Source organism: Callorhinus ursinus, unplaced genomic scaffold (assembly GCF_003265705.2).
Source record: "Callorhinus ursinus isolate GAN/ISIS: 27379988/994484 unplaced genomic scaffold, GSC_fseal_2.0 scaffold28, whole genome shotgun sequence".
Taxonomy (NCBI): Eukaryota; Metazoa; Chordata; class Mammalia; order Carnivora; family Otariidae; genus Callorhinus; species Callorhinus ursinus.
The window spans coordinates 20,500,946-20,524,869 of NW_027397090.1; the positions used below are offsets into that span (position 1 = coordinate 20,500,946).

Sequence of the window (23,924 nt, forward strand, 5' to 3'; positions counted from 1 at the left end):
GCCGGGCCGGGGCCGGGACGGGGCCGGGGGCGCACGACAGCCCGCGCGCACCCGGCCGGCGCGTCCACACAAAGCGGGGCGCGCGGAGCAGGGCCGCGCCGGGAGCCGCCCGCCGGCCCCGGGGCGCAGGGCGCGAGTGTGCGCGGGGCCGGGCCGCGCGCGGGACACAAAAGGGAATGGACGCGCGGGGGCGGCGGGCGGGGAGCCGCGGCCCCACCGAAGGGACCCCCGGCCGCCGAGCGGCCTCTACGTCAGCGCCCCGGGTGGCGCCGCCTCCGCCCGCCGGCCTGGGCCGCCGCTCCCGCCGAGGGAAGGCGGGCCGGGGACCGCGGGGAGAAGGCGGGCCGGGGGACCTGCCGGGGAGAAGGTGGGCCGGGGGACCCCTCTGGGCGAGAAGGTGGGCTGGGGGCCCTTCCTGGGAGAAGGTGGGCCGGGGGACCCCTCTGGGGGAGAAGGTGGGCTGGGGGCCCTTCCTGGGAGAAGGTGGGCCGGGGGACCCCTCTGGGGGAGAAGGAGGGCCGGGGGACACCTCCCGGGGCATGTGGACCGGGGAGGAGAGCGGGAGACCCCCCCCGAAGGAGAAGATGGGCCGGGACACCCCTCTGGAGGAGAAGGTCGTCCGGGGGACCTGCCAGAGAGAAGGTGGGCAGGGGGATCCCTTGGGGGAGAAGGTGGGCTGGGAGACCCGCAGGGGAGAAGGCGACCAGGACCCCTGCCAGGAGTAGGTGGGCCAGGGAGACCCCCTGTGGGGGAGGATGGATGAGGAACCAAGCCAGGACAAAGTGGGCTGGGTAATTGGGGGGGTGCAGGGAAAGTGGGGGGACCACCCGGAAAGAAGGTGGGCTGAGGGTACAGGGGTAGGCAGGCCCTGAGACCCTTGGGTGTGGGGTGAGACCCTCAGGATGTCCTTCCCGTTCAGATGGCCAAGGAACAACTACTTGGCTCCAACTCTCTTCTTACCCAGCAGACGGACAGGGGGCAACCGGGGTTTTCTGTTGCTTTTCCTCCCTGCTCCTTTTCCGGCTGGGTACAGCCAGCCCCCGCCGCCCCCCGCCCCCCACAGGATCCTTGACTCTCCTGATGCTCGGCCCCCAGAGGAGGACAGAATTCAGGGGAGCCAGGAGCGCACTGGCAAAGGTCAACTCTATAAAGAGAGAGTGATTATGTGGAATTGGAGCCCCACCCCCATCCCTGGTCAGAGCCCCCAGGCCTCCGGTCCCTGTCAGAACTGTGGCTCTAGGGCAGCAGGGGCTAGAGGGGTGGACAGGAGGTGCTGCTGCCTTGCTCTGGGCCCTGCAGCCTCAGCAGGGGGGTCAGGGTCTGGGGTGGGGGGCACTGAGGGCTCCTTCCTCCCAGCTGCATCCATGCTCCTCTGGGGGTGCCGGAGCAGAGTGGCCTCTGACGTGCAGTAGGGAGTACAGTACAGCTCTGCCCCCTGCTCCTGGGGGATGCTGGCCACCTGAAGCACGACCCCAGCCTGGACGGAAAGCCTGGTCCAGGCCACCCAGCTGCGGCAGCCCCGACAGGCAGGCGCTCACCTGAGCCCGCAGCCTCTCAGGGCCACCTGTCCCACTTGCAGGCAGCTCCGCTGAAGTGCTCCCTCCTCTTGAGCCAAAACCTGCCCTGGTGTGGCCAGCCCCCCTCCCCCAGCAGATGACCCCTGGACCGCAGCCCGGCAGTGCCCATGGCAGGGCCTTAGCTGGGAGGCACCAGCATGAGGAGTAAGAGTGGAGAAGACTCTGGGCGATGGTGGGGAGGCTGGGGGGGAGGGAGAAGCTCCCATCCCCCCCCAGCCCCGTGCTCAGCGCCTTCCTCCCTGAATTGCAGCTGTCACCCTCCCCTCTGGAGTCCTTCTCCCCAGACCTGGTGCGGACTCTGGGAAGCACTGTCCACCAGGAGCACCGTGGTCGAGTTAGTGCAGATGAACAGTGCTGAGTCTGCAGGGCGGCCCAGGGCACCGGCCCGGGCACTGCTGAGGGGCCGTCCCCTGCAGCAGTGCCTTGGTGCTCACACCAGCAGTGTCCACCTCCCCCCTTGGCGGTCCAGCAAGGCCAGAAGTTTCTGGAGGCCCCCGGGCTGCAGCCCCCCTCCCATACCTCCATTGTTTACAAACAAGGACAGCGTCACCAGCATTTAGCAAAGACTCACCAGAGGCTTGCTTAGTTCCTTGCACGCTCCAGCAGCAAACCCCCCCCCCCCCCGCCCGGCCACTGCCTGGGAAGCACGCAGCATCAGCCCTGGGCCGCCCCTGCTCCACAGACGGGTACCCAGATGGGCGTCATGCCACAGGACACTGAGGCTGGAAGCAGCCCAGTCCCTCCCGGAGGAGTTGGCCTGCTGGCAAGAGGGAGAAGCAGACCAGGAGCCCCCACTTCCCCGGGGCCTGAGTCCACTCCGGCCACACTGCCCTCCCCATCTGCACGTGTCCACTGCATCTGGAAGTGTCTGCAGAGATGCTCGAAGCTCTTCCAAAGCCGCAGGCCGACTACACACTAAAGTAAGCGTCCACGTGGGTCCCAAACCCTCCCTGTCCTCAACCTCCAGAAAGCCCTCCTCCCTCTCCTTCAGTTACTTAGATGCGCATCGAGCACCTGCTGTGTGCCCTGTTGTACCTCCTCTTGCTGTAAGGGGGAGAGTGACACATGCCCCACAGTGCCCTGGGGAGACCAGCGCTGGTGGGGGTGGGTGGGTGGGGACCTAGGGCCTCCTGAAGTGACCTGGGCTCAGAGGCCACGCAGAGAGGGAACGTGCATGGGGCCAGATGCAAGGACCCAGGAAGCAGGGGGCAGTGGCCTTGAGATGCAGGTGTCCCCTCTGGCCGCCCATTCATGCTCTGGCCCTTCCATGTGGTCTGCCCTTTGCCTCAACACCGACCGAGTCCATGCCATTCCTGGGGGCGCAGTCCACATAAGCATCAGGACCTCACCACCCACCCACATGGCCAGGCCTGCAGCAGGGCTAAGAGGGGGGCTCCCAGCAGCACGCACCCTGCAGCCAGCCTCGAAGGTGGGGCCCGTTTTATTCACCTTGTTACCCAGTGGAAACAGCATGTTTCAGGTCATGTTGATCCCCTCCCTCTCCAAAAAGTATACTGAAGGCTAGTGCAGGCTTTTCTTTTAATGGTAGTAACATACACAAGATAACATTTACCATTTTGATCATCTCTAAGTGCACAGCTCTGTGGCATTAAGTATGTTCACACTGTTGTGCAAGCATCACAGTGCCTCTCTGCAATTCTGGCCCCCCTAGCCCCACCCCCACCCCCTGATGCTCACCATTCTACTTCCTGTCTTCGCGAGCTTGACTGTTCTAGGGACCATGGGTTGGTGGACTCCTGCAGAGTTGGACCCTCTGTGACTGGCTTACATCACCTGGCACGGTGTCCTCCAGGTTCACCCGTGTTGTAGCCGGTGTCAGGATTCCCTTCCTTCTTAAGACTGAATACTATTCCATCCTACATAGAACCCACATTTGATTTGTCCGTTCATTGTCGAAGGACTCTTGAGTTGTTCCCACCTTTTGGCTGTTGTGAGTAATGCTGCTAAGAATGTGGGTGTGCAAATATCTGTTTGTGTCCCTGCTGCTACCTTTGTGTGTATACCCAGAAGTGGGATCGGTGAATCATAGTGTAGTTCTATTTCTAACTTTTTGAGGAACCTCCATACTGTTGTCCAGAGTGGCTGCACCAGTTTGCATGCCCACCAACAGTGCACGAGGGTTCCAATTTGACCATATCCAATTTGACCCCCAAAAGCAGGGTCAGCGTCCTGCTTTTGCACATGGAGATGCAGCTTTCCCAACGCCATGTGTTGAAAGCATAGTTCTCTCCCCATTAAATGGTCATTGCACCCTTGTCAGAATCATGTGACCGTGTGGGCAAGGGTTTTATTTCCAGGCTTTTTATTGTCTTTCATTGGTCTGCATGTCCAGGCTTATGCCACACTGTGTTGATTTCTGTAGCTTTGTAGTAAGTTTTAGAATCAGGAAGTGTGAGCCCTCCAACTCTGTGCTTTTTTCAGGATCATTTCAGTTCTTCTAGGTCCCTTACAACTCTATATGAATTTGATGATTGGCTTCTCCATTTCTGCAAAAAGGGCTATGATAATTTTGACAGGGATTGCATTGAATGTGTAGGTCATTTTGGGTAGTATTGCCATCTTAACAATGTTAATATTCTGATCCACGAACGTGGGATGTGTTTCCATTTATTTGTGCCTTATGCTTTCAGCGATGTTTCATAGTTTTCAGCTCACAAGTCTTTTGTCCCATTGCTGAAGTGTATTCCTAAGTATTTTTTTTTTTATGTTGTTGTAAATGGAATTGTGTTCCTAATTTCCTTTTGGGATTGTTTATTCTTAGTGTATGGAAACAAAACTGATTTTTGTGTGTTGGTTTAGTATTCTGCAACTTTGCTGAATTTATTACTTCTAATAGCATTTTGTGGAATCTTTAGAGTTCCTAATTCTTGATGATTGTACGTAAAAGCATGTCATTGGTGAACAGAAATTACTTCTTTCTGTCTAATTTAGATGCTGTTTGTTTGTTTTTTATTCGTGCCCAATTGCTCTGGCTAGAACTTCCAATACCGTGTTGAGTAGAAGTGGTAAAAGTGGCATCTTTCTCGTTTCTGATCTTAGGGGAAATGCTTTTTTTTTTTTTTTAAGATTTTATTTATTTGAGAGAGAGAATGAGAGAGAGAACACGAGAGGGGGTAGGGTCAGAGGGAGAAGCAGACTCCCCGCTGAGCAGGGAGCCCGACGCGGGACTTGATCTCGGGACTCCAAGATCATGACCTGAGCCGAAGGCAGTCGCTTAACCAACTGAGCCACCCAGGCACCCCAGTGCTTTTTTTTTTTTTTTTTTTTTACTTTTTCACCATTGAGTATGATGTTCACTTTGGGCTTTTTGATATGTGGCCTTACTATGGTGAAAAATTTCTTTCTATTCCTTGTTTGTTGAGTATTTTTATCATGATAGTGTGTTGAATTTTGTGAAGTGCTTTCTCTGCGTTGGTTGAGATGATCCCGTGGGCTTTCCCCCCTTCGTTCTATTAGTGTAGTGTCTCACCTGGATTGCTCTTGAGACTGAACCATCCGTGCATTCCAGGAACTAATTCCACTTGGTCGTGGTGTACCATCTTTCTAACTCACAGGTGTATGCAGTTTCCTGGTATTTTGCTGAGAATTTTGCATCAAGGTTCATGAGGGTTGTTTTTTTTTGTAGTTCTCTCTTCTCGTCAAGTCTTTGTCTGGCTTCGGTTATCAGGGCAATGCTGGCTTCAGAGGGAGTGTTAGGAAATGTTCTCTCCTCCTGAACATTTGGGAAGAATTTAAGGATTGGTATTGATTTTTCTCTAAATCCGTGATAGAATTCACCAGCAAAGCTTTTCTTTGCTGGGAGGCTTTTGATTACTGATTCAGTCTCTGTAATAGCTGCAGGTCTGTGAGATGTCCTGTTTCTTCATAATTCAGCTTTGGTGGGTTGTGTGTGTCGAAGAGTTTGCCCTTTCCATCCAGGCTGTCCATTGTGTCAGTGAGCAACAAGTGCAGGTCTTATGGCTGTGAACCAGGCAGACACGTCCCTCTGCTGCGGAGCTCATGTGCCAGAGCAGATGACAGACAATTAATAACAGTCTGGGGGGTGGGAGAAGTCAGAAAGGAGGTACTAGTTCAGGGTCAGAGGTGTGCTTTTGTTAACGTAGGAAGCCATCTGGTGAATGCCAAGAGAGTTCTAAGAGCAGGCCCTTGGGAGACCTGGACCAAACCGATCTGATCCAGAACCCACTGAAATGAACAGTGACCCATGGGGGACTTTGGAAACCTTCTGGGTTTTCCTGATACGTATGAGAGTGCCCTTCTTGTCTAGCATCTCTAGGATGGCCCTGTGATGTTTGGAAGCAGTGCGTTTGTAGACAAAAGCCCCTCAGCCCAGTGACTATCTAATTTACCATCCAAAAGGGCGCTGTTCGTAAAACACCAGAACAGGGCAAACGGGCTACTCTGGGAAAACCAGCCCCAGGTGACACATAACCCACACTTGGGTCGGTCAGGTCTGAAGAGCTGGATCTGCACAAATGCCAGGAGTGGACGTGGTGTGATGAGCCTGGGTGTGCTGCAGTGCAGCCAGGTGTGCTGCAGTGCTGCCAGGCTTGCTTCATGAGCTGCTGGTGTCTGCTGGGCACAGTGGACCACGGCCATCCCAGGCACCGCCCTGAAGCAGCTAGCACTCTGCCTGGGTAATTTCCACCCAGTCCCCAGGTTGTCCCTCCTGGAGTCCCCAAGATATCACCTGCACAGTCCAGCGCACAGCACAGGCTGAAGTGCCTGGTGCAGAGCCTGCTTTGGCCCATGGGCAGGTCCGTGGGGCCCCTGGCTGTGCTAGGGAAGCTGATGAGGAGAGGAGCAGAGGCCCAGCCAGCAGCAGCCAGGGGCCCTTGTGGTGAGGGCAAAGCAACCTCTGCAAGGCTCACTCCACCAAGTGGGGAGTAAGGAGCAAAGGGGAAAGGGCAGTAAATCAGGCATTGTCCAAAGAATTCACGGCAGAATAAGGTCGCAGGAGAAGAGAGCCACTCCTGAGGGGACCACATTGAGAGAGAGCTGGGGTCCTTGTGCCCGCCCACAGAGGGTGCTGAGAGGGCCCCTGTCAGGAGCCAGGAGGAGACAGATGGCAAGGAGGGGTGTCTGCAATTCCCTTTGTACTTGCAGGCGCTAACACGGGTGAGGGCACAAATGGTGAATTTGTTCTTAAAATGTTTGCCCTGGCCTGGGTTTTTAGATTCAAAAAAGCCAGGATATTAACAATCTGTTGATTGGAACATGGACAAACTGAGGGCACATTAAAGTACAAAGGAAATGTCACCCTCACAGACAACTGAAGCAATGCAGGTGAAAACCAGAAACCCACTTTCCTGTCCCACTGGCCAAGAGCGGGGCAGGTCAGTGCTGAGGACCAAGACACCCTTCCTTCCTTGTCCCTCCCCTTGGCTTTCCTTCCAGGGAGAAGCTAATTCCCTGGCAGGGTGTGTGCGCCCACCTGGATACTGCTCCTCATCTCCCAAGTGCCAGCAGCACCCAAGAACCCTGTGCGGTGGCTTCTCCCCTCATCAGTGGGTTCTCTCTATCCACTGATGCCTGCCCTGGACCTGAGCCCGACCTTGCTCTGCAGACCACCCCCGTCCCCAGCCCCAGCAGCCCTCCCTGCCACACGCCTGTGACCCTGGGTTATGTTCCTTGTGTTCTTATCTGATACAGCCTCATGTACACACATCTATACTGTACCCCGAAACAGAAGTGCCATGAAGGGGTGGCCCCTGCCGCTGAGTCTGGAACACTTGTACAGCCACTGTGTGGGGCCTGGGTCACAGCAGAATGCAGTGGTGGGAAGACACTGCGCTGGTACTGGGTGCAGTGCTGGGCACAGTGGTGCTGGGTATGGTGCTGGGCACAGTGCTGGGCTCGGTGGTGCTAGGTGCTAGGCGCAGTGGTGCTGGGCGCAGTGGTACTAGGTGCAGTGCGGGGCGCAGTGTTAGGCTGGGTGGTGCTGGGCGCAGTGGTGCTAGGTGCAGTGCGGGGCACGGTGCTGGGCTCGGTGGTGCTAGGTGCTAGGCGCAGTGGTGCTGGGCGCAGTGGTGCTAGGTGCAGTGCGGGGCACGGTGCTGGGCGCAGTGTGCTTATCTGATACAGCCCCACGTACACACAGCTCTACTGGGCGCGCAGACCCCTCACCAAGCGTGCGTGGGGGCTGGAGTCCGGGGAAGTTCCTGCAGACGTCTGTGGGCTGCGCAGGAGAGATGCAGGTGCGCCAGGAGGCGCATCACGAGTGATTTCTGTTCCTTTCTGTCTAGCGGCACTCTGAAGTTACTATAATAAACGTGTTACTTTTCAAACAAGCAAACAAGATCAACAAAAGCTCTTTTTTACAAAGGAAAACAAGAAACGGTCAGCACGAGTGCTTGGCTTGCCCCGGAGCAGCGGCCGGGCCCGGGCCTCTGCGCCCTCGCAGGCCGCGCTCACCCACGCCGGCGCTGGCGCCCGCGGTGACGCTCTGCCCGGCCGGCCGCGGAACGGGCACCGTGCGCGCGCAGCCCCCGTGCGGCCGGGGAGGACGCCTCCCCGCCCCGAGCTCAGCCCGGAAGCGCTCACGGCCCCGCCCCACGCCGTCCCGCGCACAGACCGGAAGAGCTCACGGCCCCGCCCCGCCCCGAGCACAGGCCGGAAGAGCTCGCGGTCCCGCCCCGAGCACAGGCCGGAAGCGCCCACGGTCCCGCCTCCAGCACAGGCCGGAAGTGCTCACGGCCTCCCCCCCCCGTGCCATCCAGAGCACAAGCCGGAAGTGCTCGCGGCCCGGCCCGCTCACAGGCCGGAAGCGGCTCAGGCCCCGCCCCCGTGCACGGGCCGGAAGCGCGCCCGTCGTCTGCGAATCCCGGGTGCCGTGGCCGGTTTCCTCCAGAGCCCCGCGGCACGCTTGTCCGCAGCGCTGCCGGCTGAGCGACCGTGGAAACGCCACCGTGGTGGGGGGCAGGGCCGGTGTGGGCATTAGCAAGCAGCGCTCAGCGCGCTCTGCCTGGTCTCCGAGCCTGCGGTCCGAGGACCGGCCCGGGGGGTGTGTGTCGTCGGCGGGGCTCGGGCCCCCACCCTGCGCGCCCCCGCCGCGGTCCCGGCCGAATCGGAAGCCACGCCGTGTTTATACTAAAAGAATAAAGATTTTTATTAAGCATTGTAAGTTGCATTCAATAGCCTTCGGTACAGCACGCCACAACCCACCTACAATCAGTCAGACCCAACAGCAGTTCATTCTTGCACAATCCATGAGTTAGGGCAGAACTCCCTTCAACTTACAGTAAGATCCTACTCAGGTCTCGCGGGCAGGGATTGGGGAATTACATCTCATTTCTGATCACTAATGTGTGATGAAGAGCATCAGGAGAATTATATGAAAACGAATAAGTGATTCTGATTTCAAAGTACATTGTTTGGAAACAGTAACAAAAACATCAAAATGATATAAGTATACCTGCTTCTACTAAATTCTTGATGGGAAAGTTCTCAAGAACAAGCAATTTGTTTCCTGCTACAGAAGGGGGGGTTGTTTTTTTTGTTTTTTTTTTTTTAAAGATCAAAGGGATTTTTTTTTTGTTTTTCACAGAATTTCATATTTTGCTAATATGAAGGCATAAAACAGCAACAAAGAACAATAATGCATACAGCAGTGAATACACCAGGGTAATGTTGATATTTGAAACAGCTAGATAATTTTGGGGGGGTTTTTAGAATAAATGCAACAGAGGTCAATAATCACAAAATTTTAAGGTTAGAGCAAGATCAGTCAATGACTAAACAGAGTTAACATCTTTTATAGGACTATTACTGATTATTAGCATTTTGTTTTGCAAATGGGCACATACTGGTAAGAATGGAAGGACAATAACATGCATAATATTAACTACACACTTTAAAAATTATGAACCATGCAGAAGGTTAGCTCAAGTAGTAGCACTAATGGTCTACGTCCGATCAAAACCACATAGTTCATTGATCACAGATGCATGGTATTAAGTCACGAAGTTTCAGAACACATTGTGTTGATTTTGAAAGGTCATTTGCATCTTCTATGATTTCAACTTTATCTCCATTTAACTTGCTTGTAAAGTAAGTATGATGTACTGCATATTTAAAATCAGAACGGCAATATTACTCTATAATTTTTTGTTTTGATAGTTGCACTTTTTTTTAACACAAAAGAACCACATCAACAGTGATGAGATTTAAGAAAGAAAAACTGTGGTGTGCCTTATTTCTTTCATAATCATAAAATCAAAGCCTTAGACAAAGCTTTCTTGTGAACAGTAATGCAAAATCAAAGATAATGGCATACATATGGTGCCAAATGCTAAAAATGATATTTTAAGCTATATATACTTAAAGACTGCCAAAATTTGTTTTCTTTATAGTTCAAGAAACACAACTATAGGCTTTTGTCATAACCAGTTTAAACTTTGTGTGTACTTCATTTTAAGTGTGGGAGTCAAATGCTCTTCATTTTCTTTCTCTCTTTTTGTTTTATTGTAGCATTTTGACTACAACTGGTTAAAACTAAAAATGTGTTGTTTAAATCTCTGATATCAAAGAGGGATCCGAATTTCCAAAGTCCTCATTTTTCTCTTACGGAAAGGAAAAAATGTACATAACTGTAGGCTCTCTTTCTCTCCAGATATTCCTGAATCCTACCCTTCCAGCATCCTTCACCCTCTATAAAAAATAAGTTTACTCTTCTTTCTTTAAGACAGCAGCCTCCAGAGCATCAGCTCTGCGGCAAGCACTGTCTGTACTTAGTGCATTTAAGTGAGGATTTGTATTGCACGTCTTAGAGTCATTGTTCAAGGCACTTTCCGAGTGGCTGGGGGCCCTGGCGTCGCCTGCGCTCCCGTTCATCTGGGCAGCAGGCTTCTCCTCAGCCACCGCTCCGTTTTCAGCCAGGGACCCATCTGAAGACACGGCGGACGACTTGGATTCCCCGGATCTTGACTTCAGTTCTTTGGCCACTTCTTCCGCGGAAGCAGCGTAAGGAGGCTTGCCCTGGTCAGAATCAAGGACAACAAGCAATAAAGCAGCTTTGATAAACAGTGGGAGAGAAGGAATGCCTACCAAGGCCTGATACTGCTTGCTCCAGATTCAACAGTGGAATGCACAGCACGGGCGTGCTCTTCACGGTGCGTGCTCTCTGCCCTTTATGCTCTGGGGGCTGGACAGCCCTACTCCTTATACCCCCTGTGCACCTGCGCACTCTCTGCACTCTCCTCCCCATACACTCCAGTCTGTGTTCTCCGCAGTCTGTGCACACAGTCCATACACTGTGTAGATTTATAGTCTGTATGCTCTATGTACCCTAACACCCGCAGAGTGTCTGCTCTACACACCTACGTACTCTGGTCTGTACCTCACGTGGTCTGCATGCTCTGCACACTCTCTACAGTCTGTACTGTCTATACTCCATACTCTCTCTGGTCTGTGGCCTCTACAGTCTACACTCTAATGCACTCTGTCTTGTTTCTGACTGACCCGCCACTGGCAGAAGCTTGTCCCAGCAGGTTCGTCCTGGGACCCCTTCCCTCCACTTCTCTGTAGTTGATACCCTGGCCATGCAGGAGAGCCCCACTTGAACTCTACCTAATCCTTCTGGATAGTACCAGTTCTACCTTAACACCGCCCCTCAATAAATCCTCTCTGAAATTTCAGACTACGACTCCCCCAATGTTCAGCAACTAACACATCCGCCTGTCACAGTCTGTGGGAGGCCCATTTCTACTGGCAAATGGAGGCAAACCTAAGTCCTCTCTGGACAACTCAACAAGAAATAAGTCTAAGCTGATAATCGCCACATATGTTTGTGACTTATCTCTTCTGAACGGGTCTCTCTGCTCCTCTTAACAGATTTAAAAGTAATTCTGGAAAAATATGAACTTTTAGAGTGATTCAGCTCATGTCCTGAAAGACAAGGAAGACAGCTCGAGATCGTCCAGGTGCTTACATCTTTTACCATGGGTTTCTCAGCCTGGCACCGTGACCTTTTGGACCTGATCATTCTGCCATGGGCTGTCTTGTGTGCTACAGAGTGGTGGGCATCGCTGGCCTCCGCCCATTAGAAGGCAGAAGCGCTTGCAGGCTGAGCTGTGGTGATCAACAGTGTCCCCCAAAAAAGCCAGTGGCCCTTAGGGGGCGACATCACTAGGGCTGAGAACTACTGTCAGAGGCAGACACACTGCCGAAGAAAACCTTCATGGTCTTTGCCTTCAGATGGTCGTTTTTCAGTGAAGAATCTGGGACCCAGAACCCGAAAGCCGCCTACAGATCTCCCAGCTCTGCATTCCTTCCCTTTCAACCCCAGACGGCAGTGTGTCTGGTCTCCAGTCTTCCCTACTCTGAAAACCAGGGTGTCTGCCTGGTTGAAAATAAAGGCCCTCCCTGCTCAGCCAAGTGGGGCTGGAGGTGCCCGTCGCCCTCGCCTCTGGCACGCCCTCTTGCATGCTGGCAGTTCCTGGGTTGGTACCCCTCTGGGCTCCATTCCCACAGGTCTTCTCATTTTAGTGTTCAATCCCAGAGTTCAGAAATACGAATGTGAGCTTTTCCACAAGTCAATACTACTGTCGTTTTGTTGGAACCTTGAGAAAGATAATTAATACAAAAAGATAAGAGGGCAAAGCGGGGAAAAAGGTAACATCAAAGATTTCCAACCTCTGAGCCCTCACTCTCTGAGGGAAAAACCCACTTGCCACTAAACGTGCAGCAGGGTCGTCAGGGCCAGCGGCAGGGGCCAGCTGACTGGGGACTCCCCACAGTCACTGTCTGGAGACCATGGGGGCAGGTACAGATGATGCCAGTGGAGGGAGCGGGAATGCTGACTGCACCCGTTCAGAAACAGGCGTGCCCTCTTTCTACAGCCAAGTCTTCCCATAAGCCTTGGCCACTACGAGCCCCGCCCCCGAAGGGCACCCCGACCACGGGCAGCACTGCTTCCTCCGCCCCCGACACTTGACCCTCCCAGGCGGCTGCAATACCAACAAGACAGACGGACCACAGACGCTCTGCAGGCCAGCTGCCCTTCATTATCTGTGCTTCTCAAGGGGCAAGAACACCAAGGTCACCTAAAAACGAGCAACAGGAAGCATCGAGGTGGAGCCGCTAGAGCGCAACATAAGAAAACCAAGGAAGAAACCGCTGCGGGCCACCGTGCCTTGGCTCCAGCACCTAGAGGAGCAGCACAGAGCAGACCAAGAAAGCCCGGAGGGGAGGTCCAAAACAGAAACAAAGACCCAACTAGGGAAACACAACAGCAAGTGAACGTCGTAATACATGAAGATGGCAAAAAGGAAGAAAAGCTTAAAATCGGAAATGTAAATCAAACCACAATGAGATACCCAGCCGGACAGCTAAACTCAAGTATGGACAGTAAGTGGCGCTGCCAAGGGCACGGAGAAACCCAGACCCTCCTGCACGGCTAGCGGGAAGGGAGTCTGGCCATTCCTCAAGTGCATGAATGCAGAATGCCCACAGGACCCAGGAATCACCCCCAGAGGAATGAGACTTGTGTCCACGCAAACACCTGAAGGCAAAGCCTGTAGTGAACAATACTCCAGTGTGTATCTGAAAGCTGCTGAGAGAGATACCAAAAGTTCTCATCACAAGAAAATACATTTTTGTAACTATTTGAGGTGATGCAGGCTGACTAGACTTACTGTGGTGATCACTCTGCAATACACGTGTGTCAAATGGTGATGCTGTACACCTGGGGCTAATACAATGCTATATGCTGCTGACATCTCAATAAAGCTGGGAACCCGAACCTATACCTAGATGCTCACAGCAGCCTTACTCGTAACAGCCAAAAAAGTGAAAACAGCCTACGTGTCCATCAGCTGATAAACGGATACACAAAATGTGCCCCATCCCCACGGTGGAGCGTCACGTAGCGACAAAGGGAGTGACGTGCTGGTGCGTGCCACAATGGAGCACTTACATGACACGCACACAGAGCACAGCCACGGAAAGCAGATTCGTGGCTGTCAGGGGCTGGGAGGTGGCTGCTCCTGAGTAAGGGCTTTCTTCTTGGGGAGATGAATGTTCGGGAAGTAGCAGGGTCACTGCATGACAGTAAGAACAGACTGCACTGTCGACCTGAAGCAGGTAAGCTCTATCTCAAAAGAAGACCCCAAGGGAGTGGAGAACATGCCAAACACTGACAACAGACACAGGACAAGCTCAACAGGAGTGCCAGAGATGAAAACCAAGAAGGAAGAACAACAGAAATGAAAAACCAGCAATCCAAAAAAACTTTCTGACGTAAGACAAGATCTGAAACGCGTTTAGAAGGAGCACGTTGTGTGCTGAGAGCACCAACGCAGAATGACCAGCAGCGGGGAGCATCACCAAACCTTGGCAGAGAAACAAACAATTTGGGCGTTTGGGCCAAAACCACAAACGACTTCCAAGGGAAAGACAATTCTTTTATTATTAGTCTTTGACGTAAAGCTTTATGACAGAAGAAAATGACAGAACGTGCATGAGACACCTGAAGGGGAGGTAAGAACCACCACTTTTGATTGTTAGGAAAGCAAAGTGCTTTCAAACGTCCCCTCGTTTCCATTGGGCCCTCCCTGTGAAGTGTGCTGAGGAGAGCCTCGAGGGACAGCGCTGGCGGACAGACACACTTCCACAGAAGCTGGGCAAATGGGGCCGCAGTGGGGTAGCAGGTCAAGACTGTGTGCTGGGACAACGCGGTCGGTAACAGCACAACTACCATCAGAGACGTGAGCGCTGGGGGACTGAGCCACTGTGCGTGCAGCTGGGACAAAGCCAATGACAAGTCCGGGGGCACTCTTAACTTAATCATGCCCGGGTTTTCTCAGGGTGGAAGAAAAGACACATAGATACCAACAGTAAAGTTTAGGTCAAATTTCCAAAGTCTTAAATTTGAATTAGAAGAGTCCACATAAACTCTTGAGGTATTTCACTGAAGAAAAGCAGCGGCATACACACGCGCGCGTCTGTGTGCACGTGGTACACCGGAATGCACGGCGGCGTGGGCGTATCTGCGGGCATGATACATGCAAGTACACGTACTTCCTGTAGCTCTGTTCACAGGAAAAGTCCAGAAACAGTGATTCGGTGTGAGGAAAGGAAGAGATTCAACAGAAGTCCTGTAAAAGTAAAAGCCCTTGGTTTAAATTATACACATCAGTGTGAATTCATGAGGACTGTATCCTAAGAATATACAATAAAAAGCACGCATGTCATGTGTGTGTTTCTGCACGAAGAAACAGGGCTGTGTGTCCAGGTGTGTGCACACAGAGCACGAGGAACAGTGACCGACCCCATGGCATCGGGGTCCATGGGCACCCTGACTGTGGTCTTGTAATGCCATTTCCCACTAAAGAGCCCAAGGAACTAAGAGAAATGTGGTGGTTCTGCTGGGCCAGGCAATACCCGCAAAGGAAGCTGCCGCAGACCAGACGCCACACAAGGGCCCACGGCCAGGGTGGGCAAGGTGTCTGTCCTGCAAGTGTTGTCATACTCAGGTACCAAATAGGAGGCAAGGGCAAGAAGCTCTTTATAAAAATAGCCCAAAAATAACAAAAAAAGAAATGATGGAACCAGAATGTCTTCCTTTTGCAGTTTCCAGTGACTGAATGGATCCGGTCAGTGGCACATCAGTACAGTAGGTCCTGCATGCAAACACGTGTGCCCGACAGAAGCACGCAGGTCCAACTCAGCCTTGGCACTGGGACAGACCCACTACCAGGATGCAAGAAAGAGGTCAGGTCACAGGGGCCACCCCCTCAGCACACACCCGGCCAGACGCAGGAAGTCTGTGGGTGACACACTGCATTGTCTGTCCTCCAACAAAGTGAAGGAAACAAGCAGGGAGGGAGGGAAGCCAGCAGATTCAGGGACTCTGAAGAACATGAGCACCCCACGGAGACAAGGAAGAAGCTACGCCACACAGCTGTCTTGTGTGGCTTTGGTGTCTGTGTTTTATATCAAAGGCCCCATAGCCAGTAGGGCCGACAGGAGCACACGGGCTGTCTGTACAGGACAGGCTCTGGGTTGGAGCACAGCAAGGGCAGCTTCCCCTCCCTCTCGTCAACCTGATGCAGAGGCTGAGTGCCTTCCACTCAGAGGGGTATTTCTGAAAGCAGAGGAAGGTCGGGGTGGGGCTGGGCGGCCAAAGTGAGCAGAGCCCACCCCCACCCGGGGGATGCTGCACTGCAGACTGGGCCCTGCTTCTAGGGAGGGGGCTGCCTTTGTATCTGACTCGCTAGATTTCATCAAAACAGAAGTTTCTGGGGTGCCTGGTGGCTCAGTTGGTTGAGTGTCTGACTCTTGGTTTCATCTCAGGTGATGATCTCATGGGTCCTGAGATCGAGCCCCACATCAGGCTCTATGCTCAGCAGGGAGTCTGCTTGAGATTCTCTCTCCCTCTGCCCCTCCCCCCAACTCACTCTCTCTAAAATAAAAATCTTAAAACAAACAAACAAAACAGAAGTTTTTAAGATGCTGGGGTCAGCTGGTAAAGGCAGGCATTTTAGTTTCTCTTGGCCAATTAAATTTCCGTGCGTGGGTTATTAGTATGTGAGTCACAGGAGTCCTGAGGTTTGCACATGTAGCATGGACAGAAATGCACACTTTGATTAAATGTCGTAACTTGAGAAGTACACTGGCATTTCTAAAAGATTCTTCTCAAGGGGTAATTCATCAGGATCCAGGTTCTAAAGTGGTAACAGCCAAAGCGGGACGAAAACTCCAGCTCTTTTCACGGAGCCGTGTACATGACTCTGTCCCCTCACAAGCTAGTCAAGATGGTCCAGGAGAAGAAAAAGATTTCAGCTTTCTTCTTAAACCCTAACTGCTATTTACCTAAATAACGTTTTATAACATAAACAGCACTGATAGCCCTGGAACATTCCCCGTGCAGCTGTGACCAGGAGACCATACTCTTCGGCACCGATGACAACACCAGCCCCACTGGGCTGAGGAGTCACACCTCGCGCCACCACTGTGTTAGATGAACACTCGACAGCTACGGAAACCCCCCAGCACTCCCCATCTAGACCCAGGCACTGAAGGACTAGCCCGCAAGACTGGGCCCTCGGAGTGCGCCACTGCCCCGAGTTGTGGATTACCTGAATCACACCCTGGTTTTTATAGCCTCTGCCATAGTACCGTCCACCTCTTCCAAACGTTCTGATCACCGGGGTGGAAATCACTCCCCTTGGACGCCTGAATGGATAAAAGATGACAGAAGCACACAGGCTTGAATCTGCTGAGACAGCTAAGACGTTTAAAATGATATCCATCTAGGGGCACCTGGGTGGCTCAGTCATTAAAATGATGTCCATCTCATGCAGTAGACTGTGTCACACCACAGATTTATCCTAGCATTCCAAGAAATCAATCTTATTGTTTTGGTCCATATCCAGTAATATTCAATTGGAAAAACAATACACTTCAAAAATGTTACTTTTTTTGAATACTGAAAAACAGTTAACTGAATAATGTGTTGATAATTATTTAATAATGGTTAAAATAACTACATAATACTATATATCATGGAATCCTTTGTAACCACAAACAGTGACATCAAAGAATCTATCTAATGATATAAAAATGTTCCTAGTGAAGTCACAATTGAAAGAAGAGGCTGTTTTCTTATTAATACAAACACATTTTCAGAACTTACCCTCTTGCTGGTCCTCCAACAGAAACTACCTGTAGGGGGAAAGGCCCACGGCCCCCACGGCCCCGTCTGCTCCCAGCCCAGTGGCCAACCACGGTGCCAGCTATTTCTAGCTTCCCTCCCTGAGAAGGTATTGGCTGGATTCCTGCAGAAAAAAATAGAACAAATCTTGACAATCACAGAATTAAAAATAGCAAAAACAAGCAAGCAATTTCTTTTCAATTGTGGTTTACATTTCATATAAAGCCCCCTTCCCTTCTTTTGTGAAGACTTATTTATTACGTAAAGTATCTATGTGCACATCATTTGATTTTAATGGTTTTAACTGTTGTTAAAAAGACACCTGAGAGTGAGCAAACGTGTTGGCTATTCACAGAACTCATGGCAACTGACAAGTTACAAATACAAACTGTGCAAGGCTTTTAGACTGAAACAGGTTCAATAAAGTGTTGCCACTGGGTGCTCAGACACCACCTCCACCACCAAGGTGGACACCTGCAAACTCAGAATGTTTTCTCTTCTGGTAACTGCTTCCAAGTTTCCTGCCTTCACCAAACATTACAGAAGTTAACCAGTAAATGTGGCTCTTATTTCTCATTGTATTGTTAAATTAGAATTCCTTCACGTGGGGTCACAAACATCCACTGTATTCATTAATTTCTATTAGCTATGTATAGCCTGCATTTTCTAAGGTTTTCTGACTAAACTAAGAAAATTCTCAAATAATTAACTGATAGCAAAACTTCTGATAAAGACCAAACAGAACAGAACCTCAAGCTTCTTATTTCCTGGCAGATGGAATGGATTCTAATATATTCTCCATCATCCAGGTTTTCAACATGACAGTTACTGCCAGACAGCACTGCCCACAAGCCTTACATTCCTAATAGCCACACTGAAAAAATACAAAAACAGATGAAATAGGTTTCGATAATGTTTTATCTGACCCAATATATCCCAAATAGTACTATTTCAAGTGTAATCAATATAAAAACTACTAATTAGATATTTTGTATTCTTTTTTCTACGTTAGGTCTAAAATTGGATGTGTATATTGTGTTTAGGGCCCAGCTCAGCTTGGATGAGCCCAGGTCAAGTGCTCAAGAGCCACAGTGGCCGACTGTTACTCCACTAGACAATGTAGAGCTGAGCTCCAGACACAATTTGGGGGAAGTTATGAAAGAGGTTCCTCTTGCCATTTCAGCCCAAGAAACAACTACTTTTTTTTTTTTTTTTTAAGATTTTATTTATTTGAGAGAGAGCGAATGAGAGACAGAGAGCATGAGAGGGAGGAGGGTCAGAGGGAGAAGCAGACTCCCCACTGAGCAGGGAGACCGAGGCGGGGCTCAATCCCGGGACTCCAGGATCATGACCTGAGCCGAAGGCAGTCGCTTAACCAACTGAGCCACCCAGGCGCCCCTCAAGAAACTACTTCTGACCCCATAGTGTCCACATCCACCACCCCACCCAGAGTTGTATCCCAACTGCACACTGATGTGAGTGTCCAGACAAGGGGTGCAAGGAGCTGAAGCCAATGGTGAAGCAGAGAGCACGAGTCACTGCACGTTGCATGGCGTGGACAGGAAGAAAAGCGCTGGTGGGAGGCAGGAGAGGGGCATGCGGGGCCAGTGAGAGGGAGAAATGGCCCCAGAGCCCTGTTGGGGGAGAGGGGGCGCTGCACTGGCCTGCGAGTCTTTACTGCTCCAGAAGAGCTCTCCCTCCAGCCCCAAGAAGCTGAGCTGGGAAAATATTCCTGGGCAGGAGAGGAAGACTTGCCTATCCTAAAGTTACTCAAAACTGTATCTGAAGAGCCCTGTAATGTGGATGGGATGGCCGGGTCTAACTCTGCATTCCCAAAATACAGGACATGTGACAAAGCTACGAGTCACAAGCTCTAATTACAGCAAAATCACAAGGTATTATTTCAAAACTAAACGTTGACTTTTTTCTCTCCTGCAAGACTAACACATACAAGAAGAGAAGCAAAGGGAATTTAAAATAAACTCATTTATATATGTGGTATTAGAACTTTCTTTTAAAATGTTTCCTATGAAACAGTCTGTGGCAAGTTTTTGTGCCAGGAGTTCTGCTACGGCCTCAGAACCTTCTACACCAGCTTGTCCTCTCTCGCCGGGGGAGCAGCCCACCAACAGGCACCATCAGGCAGCCTGTCCCAGCAGAGGAGGCGACGCTGGGGCCAGGTGCAAAGGGCCATGTGGACACCCGATGGCCCCGCTGCAAGGCAGAGACCTGGGGGCGGACGGGGCTGGAGCGGGCCTAGCGGAAAGGATGCAGTGCTGGGCCAGGACAGCAGAGGGGGGCCAGGCGGGGCAGCGAAGCTCTAGGAGAAGGCATGGCATAATTACCACCCTGCGACTTGCTAGTCCTGCTGCTGTCACCGCCGGAGAAGGCTCCGCAGTGTCCCGCTGCCGTTGCCACTCGGAAGGCACGGTAAGCGCCTGTTGCTACAGTCTCCCCATAGGGGCCTCCAAAGCCACAGACTCCTGTGGGACCCAGGTGGAGAGAGACGGAGAAGCCATGAGGAGCAGGATCGGGGGGAGCCGCCGGTGGACTTCTGGGCAGAGTGACCCCGTCTCCTTCAGCTGCTGCTCCCACACCATCAGCTGCCAGGAAGGGGGTCTCCCAGCCCCCCTTACCAGCACTGGAATAACTCTGAACTATCAACCACGGGTGCTCAGCCACTGGCTGGGGGGGAGGGGGGAGGGGGGGAGGGGAGGGTGGCCTTGGCGGAGAGGACTCCTCTGGCCCCCAGACGTGAGCCAACCAACCCTAACACCTAGTCTCTGCAGCAGTGTTGTATTTCCCTCTCTCCCTTCCTCATCACGGCTTTGGGAGTTGAGTCTGCGCTGGTCTCTCCTGAAAAACTGGTGCTGCAAACTTTATCATAAGCCTGACGATTAATTCCAAGTTCCCAGCACAGCAAGACACGGACCACCATGGGGCTACACGTGGTGCACGTGGCACGTGCGCTTGTCCCCCCACACCACCAGTCCCTCCCAAAAGCGCCTGCACACTCACCTGCAAAGCCCCGCCCTCGGCCCTGAGCCGGGGGGACGGGCCCGAAGTGCCGGGGGTACACGGAGGCAGGGTAGAAAGGCAGCGCCGCGGGCGGCGGGAAGGGAAGTGGGTGGCTCTGCCGGGAGAGGTTCAGCCCTTCCAGGATGCTCTGCCGCATCTTTTCCACCTTGGCAGCTTGCTCAGCCTGCAAGTCAAGTGCCGGCACGTGAAAACGTGGCTCACAAGGCTTCACTTGAATTGGAACGGACAGGACAAAGTGAGACATGCCAACTGCCAGGACACATCTGCATACTTCCCACAAGTCACGGTCTGCATAGCCACACTTCGTACGGAAGGCAAGCAAGACTGAAAACGTAATGAACAGACCCCTCTTGCTCCCATGACCTTGATCCCAGACAAACATCAACTTAAACCCCGGCTTTCTTGGCTTATTTCCAGGCAAAAACCATTTACTACAGGAGTTCTTAATTGAAAGTGTTGTTTTGGTTCTGGAAACCAGCGGCTGAGTCCAGACAGGTCACACTGCAGCGCAGACAATGCTCACTGACTGAGCGCTCAGCCCGGCGTGTGCTGCGCGTGACACAGAGGGCACGGAGGCATAGTGCCCGCACTGGGGTGGGACAGGAAGCTGCCCGGGGGGGTCACATCACAGAGGGTAACATCACCTGCACAGACGTGCCCAACACTGCTCGTGTGCGTCAAATTCATCGTGCAAAAACACCTACGACATTCACCTGGAGTGTCTTTTGTTAATAAATACATAAAGACATACAGCAACACCAATTCTTAATCCAAGGCTCTGAAAACCCGCGCACTCCGTAAATCTGTCTTTAGACTGAGCCTGACTTGGGAGCCACAGTGGCTCGGGGAGAATACGCAGTTAGAAGCCTGAAGCAAATGTGAGCCTCTTTCATGCAACGGGACAAGATCGCCTGACAACCGACTTCAACTTATGCTTAAACCAGGATTTCACACAAGCAGAGTCCCTCCTTATCCACGTCTGTGGATTCACCTATTGCTGAAATATATCTGTAACCCCGAATCAGTGCTCGTGACCTTCTTGTGGCGATCCGAAGACCCGTGCAGAGCGGGGTGAGGTGGAAGGTGCCACCAGGGCTCTGCCATCCTGTTTCAGATTTTATACCGTCTACTTAGTGCCACGTTTCTGTTTCTGTGGGTGATTCTGCTGTTTGAAATGGGCCTGAGCATCATGCTGCGTGCTGGCTTGTGTCCCTAAGTGCCAGGCTGTGGGATGTGCCTTGTGGAGAAAGCGCGTGTGTCACGTGCACTTTGTTCAGGCTGTTACAGTGCTGCCGGCCGCGAGGACAATGTGAGTGCACAATATATGTCCATCGAGATGTCTGGCAACAGAAACACACATAAACAAGGCAGCGTCTGGAGTTGCTGACAGAGATGTGGCCAGAGGCCAGCAGAAACCCAGCTCCGTATGACCCCCAGGAGCAAGGTTTAGTATCTGGTGACTTAGTGCTCAGGTGGGTGCAGCATGCCGCCTGTACACCCAGAGATCGGCACCCGCGGCCTGCACGGACACTTACGCACACGTGGGGCTGGCCCGGGCTCATTAGCCAGCGCACGTTCCTGCATCCCGGTCTCAGGCGGCCACAGCCACTCCTCCCTGCCCCCCACCGACGTTCCCCGCAACTGACCTGACCATCACAGAGGTCGATGAGTGGGGTCTTTTCCCGGCTTGCTTTGAGGAGTTTGGACTGGAAGAGCTTCCCATCAAAATACATCCAAGGGCAGCAGTGCTCCCAGGGCACCGGCTGGCCACAAGCGTCATTCGCAAACAGGGCCATGTCCACACCACTCATGAAGAGAGCTGATAGCTGAATGCCTCGGGGGTCGAGGTTCTCAATCTTTAAACGGAAAAGAGTGATTTCCATGGAGTAAGAGCACAACAGGACCTGTTTCTCACAGCGTCTGACTATAGCTCTCCACAGTTAACGTGGACACCCCTCCACCAAATGCCCCCTAAGCACACCTGCTATTGCCTCACAGTGACCCTAGGGCTGGCCTATCTGAGCACAGACTTTTTACGTTACTTAACGGATTTACATTTAAGACACTGCTTTATAAACATACTGCTTATTTCAATGTGGAACTGTAAAGCGTTGCACAAGCGCACAGTGAGACTGCGCTGTGGCTGACACCACACAGTAACAGACTACCAGGAGTCTCCTTAGCGCTCAGGAAGTCCACAACTCACGCATGAAAACAAGTCACACTGCAGATCCTACATGCTGCCAACGTAGGAACAGAAAGATTATAACAAGGAACATTCTAGTAAGATTCTGCATTTTTCAAGTCATATTAAAAAAGTACTCAGTATAATTTCATTCTAAAATCTGTACTTCATGTTTATATCATTTTATATGTTAATGTTTTAGATAGCAACTCATTAATGAGACTGTCAAATGTTTCAGGAGAAATGGATAGCTTATAAATGGAGAACACAACAACAAAAACACTGTGTCTGGACCATGCAGACTATCTCTCCTGGCCGCCCCCCTCCCCTCCCCCGCCGCTGGTGCTGCCGCCCTATCTGCTCGCACCTGGTGCGCTGCGCAAGGAACACTGACAGATACAGTCAACTCTTGATCGTCTATGAAGGACCTGATTTGTGGATTATCCAGAACCGAGCTCTCACTGCCTAGCTTCTGTCTTCCTGCCCTGCATGCTTACTTTCTAAGGTGATGGTGTCCCAAGAATGCCTTCTTTACGGGGCACCCACTAAGCAATGCAGGTGCCCTGGCTTTTCATTAAAAAGGAAAAAGGTCATGCCCGTGCCAGATAATGATGAATTTATGAGCATCTGCCATTTCGTGCACAGTGCCAACATCCCCACAATCAGCTAACTCTGTTTTCCAAACTCTGTTTTTTGGATTTTTCCAAACCTGGAAAAGCCTGTCCATGCCCACAGCCTAGCCCGCTGGCCCCTGCTTTGGGAGCGGCTTCTCTGGAGCCTCCAGCCTCACTGGGAGGGATACCGTGCTCGGCTGAGGGCAGGCAGGGCTGCATGATGGGACTGGGTGCATTTTTATATTTATGAGCAGAAAACACAGAAAAGGAGGAACAAAATAGAGAAAGAATTCACTTGAAGTGGAAATGTCCCTTCTCCTCTGAGAGTCTTGAAGCAGAAAGAGGGAGCGTTTCCTCCTGGAAAGCTGACCCTGGGAATGTGGCCTTGCAGCAAGCGGGCCACGGGGAAGCCAGGGGTGGCGAGTGTTGTCCCAAAGCCCAGTACTGCCTTCTGGGGAAGCTGCTGCCAGCGCCTGGTCCCCGGTGGTGGCCACGTGCACACACCACCCCTCATGTGGAGGACGGAGTGGGTGGGCAGATGTGGAGGACTCTCCCGGGGAGCTGACAGGAGGTGTGGGGTGTCGGCCTCACCCACACACACATCTACTTATTCTAAACAGACTCGCCATCAGTGAAGGAACCGTTTGCATGGGTTTCAAAAATGATTATCGAATCATGTAGTTTTACTAACAACAACTACCATAATTTCACAGAAAAAAGTCTCAAAATAAATGCTGTTTAAATAATGTAAATAAAATCTCAACTGCCATGCAGATCTTGCCTCGTCCAGTTTTCTAAATTACTTCACATAGTGTTTTATATTTCTTTCCCTACAT

General features: G+C 52.0%; 1 protein-coding gene and 1 long non-coding RNA gene across 6 annotated transcripts in view; one reads left to right on the forward strand and one right to left on the reverse strand.

Annotated features, from left to right (window-relative positions):
* The first annotated feature begins 87 nt into the window (after positions 1-87).
* Positions 88-7,884, forward strand: LOC112838976 (uncharacterized). Of its 5 annotated transcripts, none has more exons than XR_012374067.1 (4): positions 436-642; positions 1,034-1,137; positions 1,580-1,721; positions 1,828-7,884. It is a non-coding gene; the product is annotated as an uncharacterized lncRNA (long non-coding RNA). The 5 variants fall into 5 exon arrangements; XR_012374069.1 differs by lacking the exon at positions 1,034-1,137 and having other exon boundaries at positions 1,828-7,482; positions 7,598-7,884; XR_012374068.1 differs by lacking the exons at positions 436-642; positions 1,034-1,137 and adding an exon at positions 88-367.
* Positions 7,885-8,681: 797 nt separating this feature from the next.
* FAM120A (family with sequence similarity 120 member A) overlaps positions 8,682-23,924 on the reverse strand; it is a 90,667-nt gene continuing 75,424 nt past the window's right edge. The window contains exons 14-19 of the mRNA XM_025891779.2: positions 21,936-22,145; positions 20,269-20,452; positions 19,596-19,733; positions 17,233-17,374; positions 16,676-16,772; positions 8,682-10,574 (exon numbers count right to left, since the gene is read on the reverse strand). Of these exons, the coding sequence (XP_025747564.2) occupies positions 10,263-10,574; positions 16,676-16,772; positions 17,233-17,374; positions 19,596-19,733; positions 20,269-20,452; positions 21,936-22,145 (1,083 nt within the window). The 3' untranslated portion in view covers positions 8,682-10,262. The remainder of the gene's footprint in view (positions 10,575-16,675; positions 16,773-17,232; positions 17,375-19,595; positions 19,734-20,268; positions 20,453-21,935; positions 22,146-23,924) is intronic.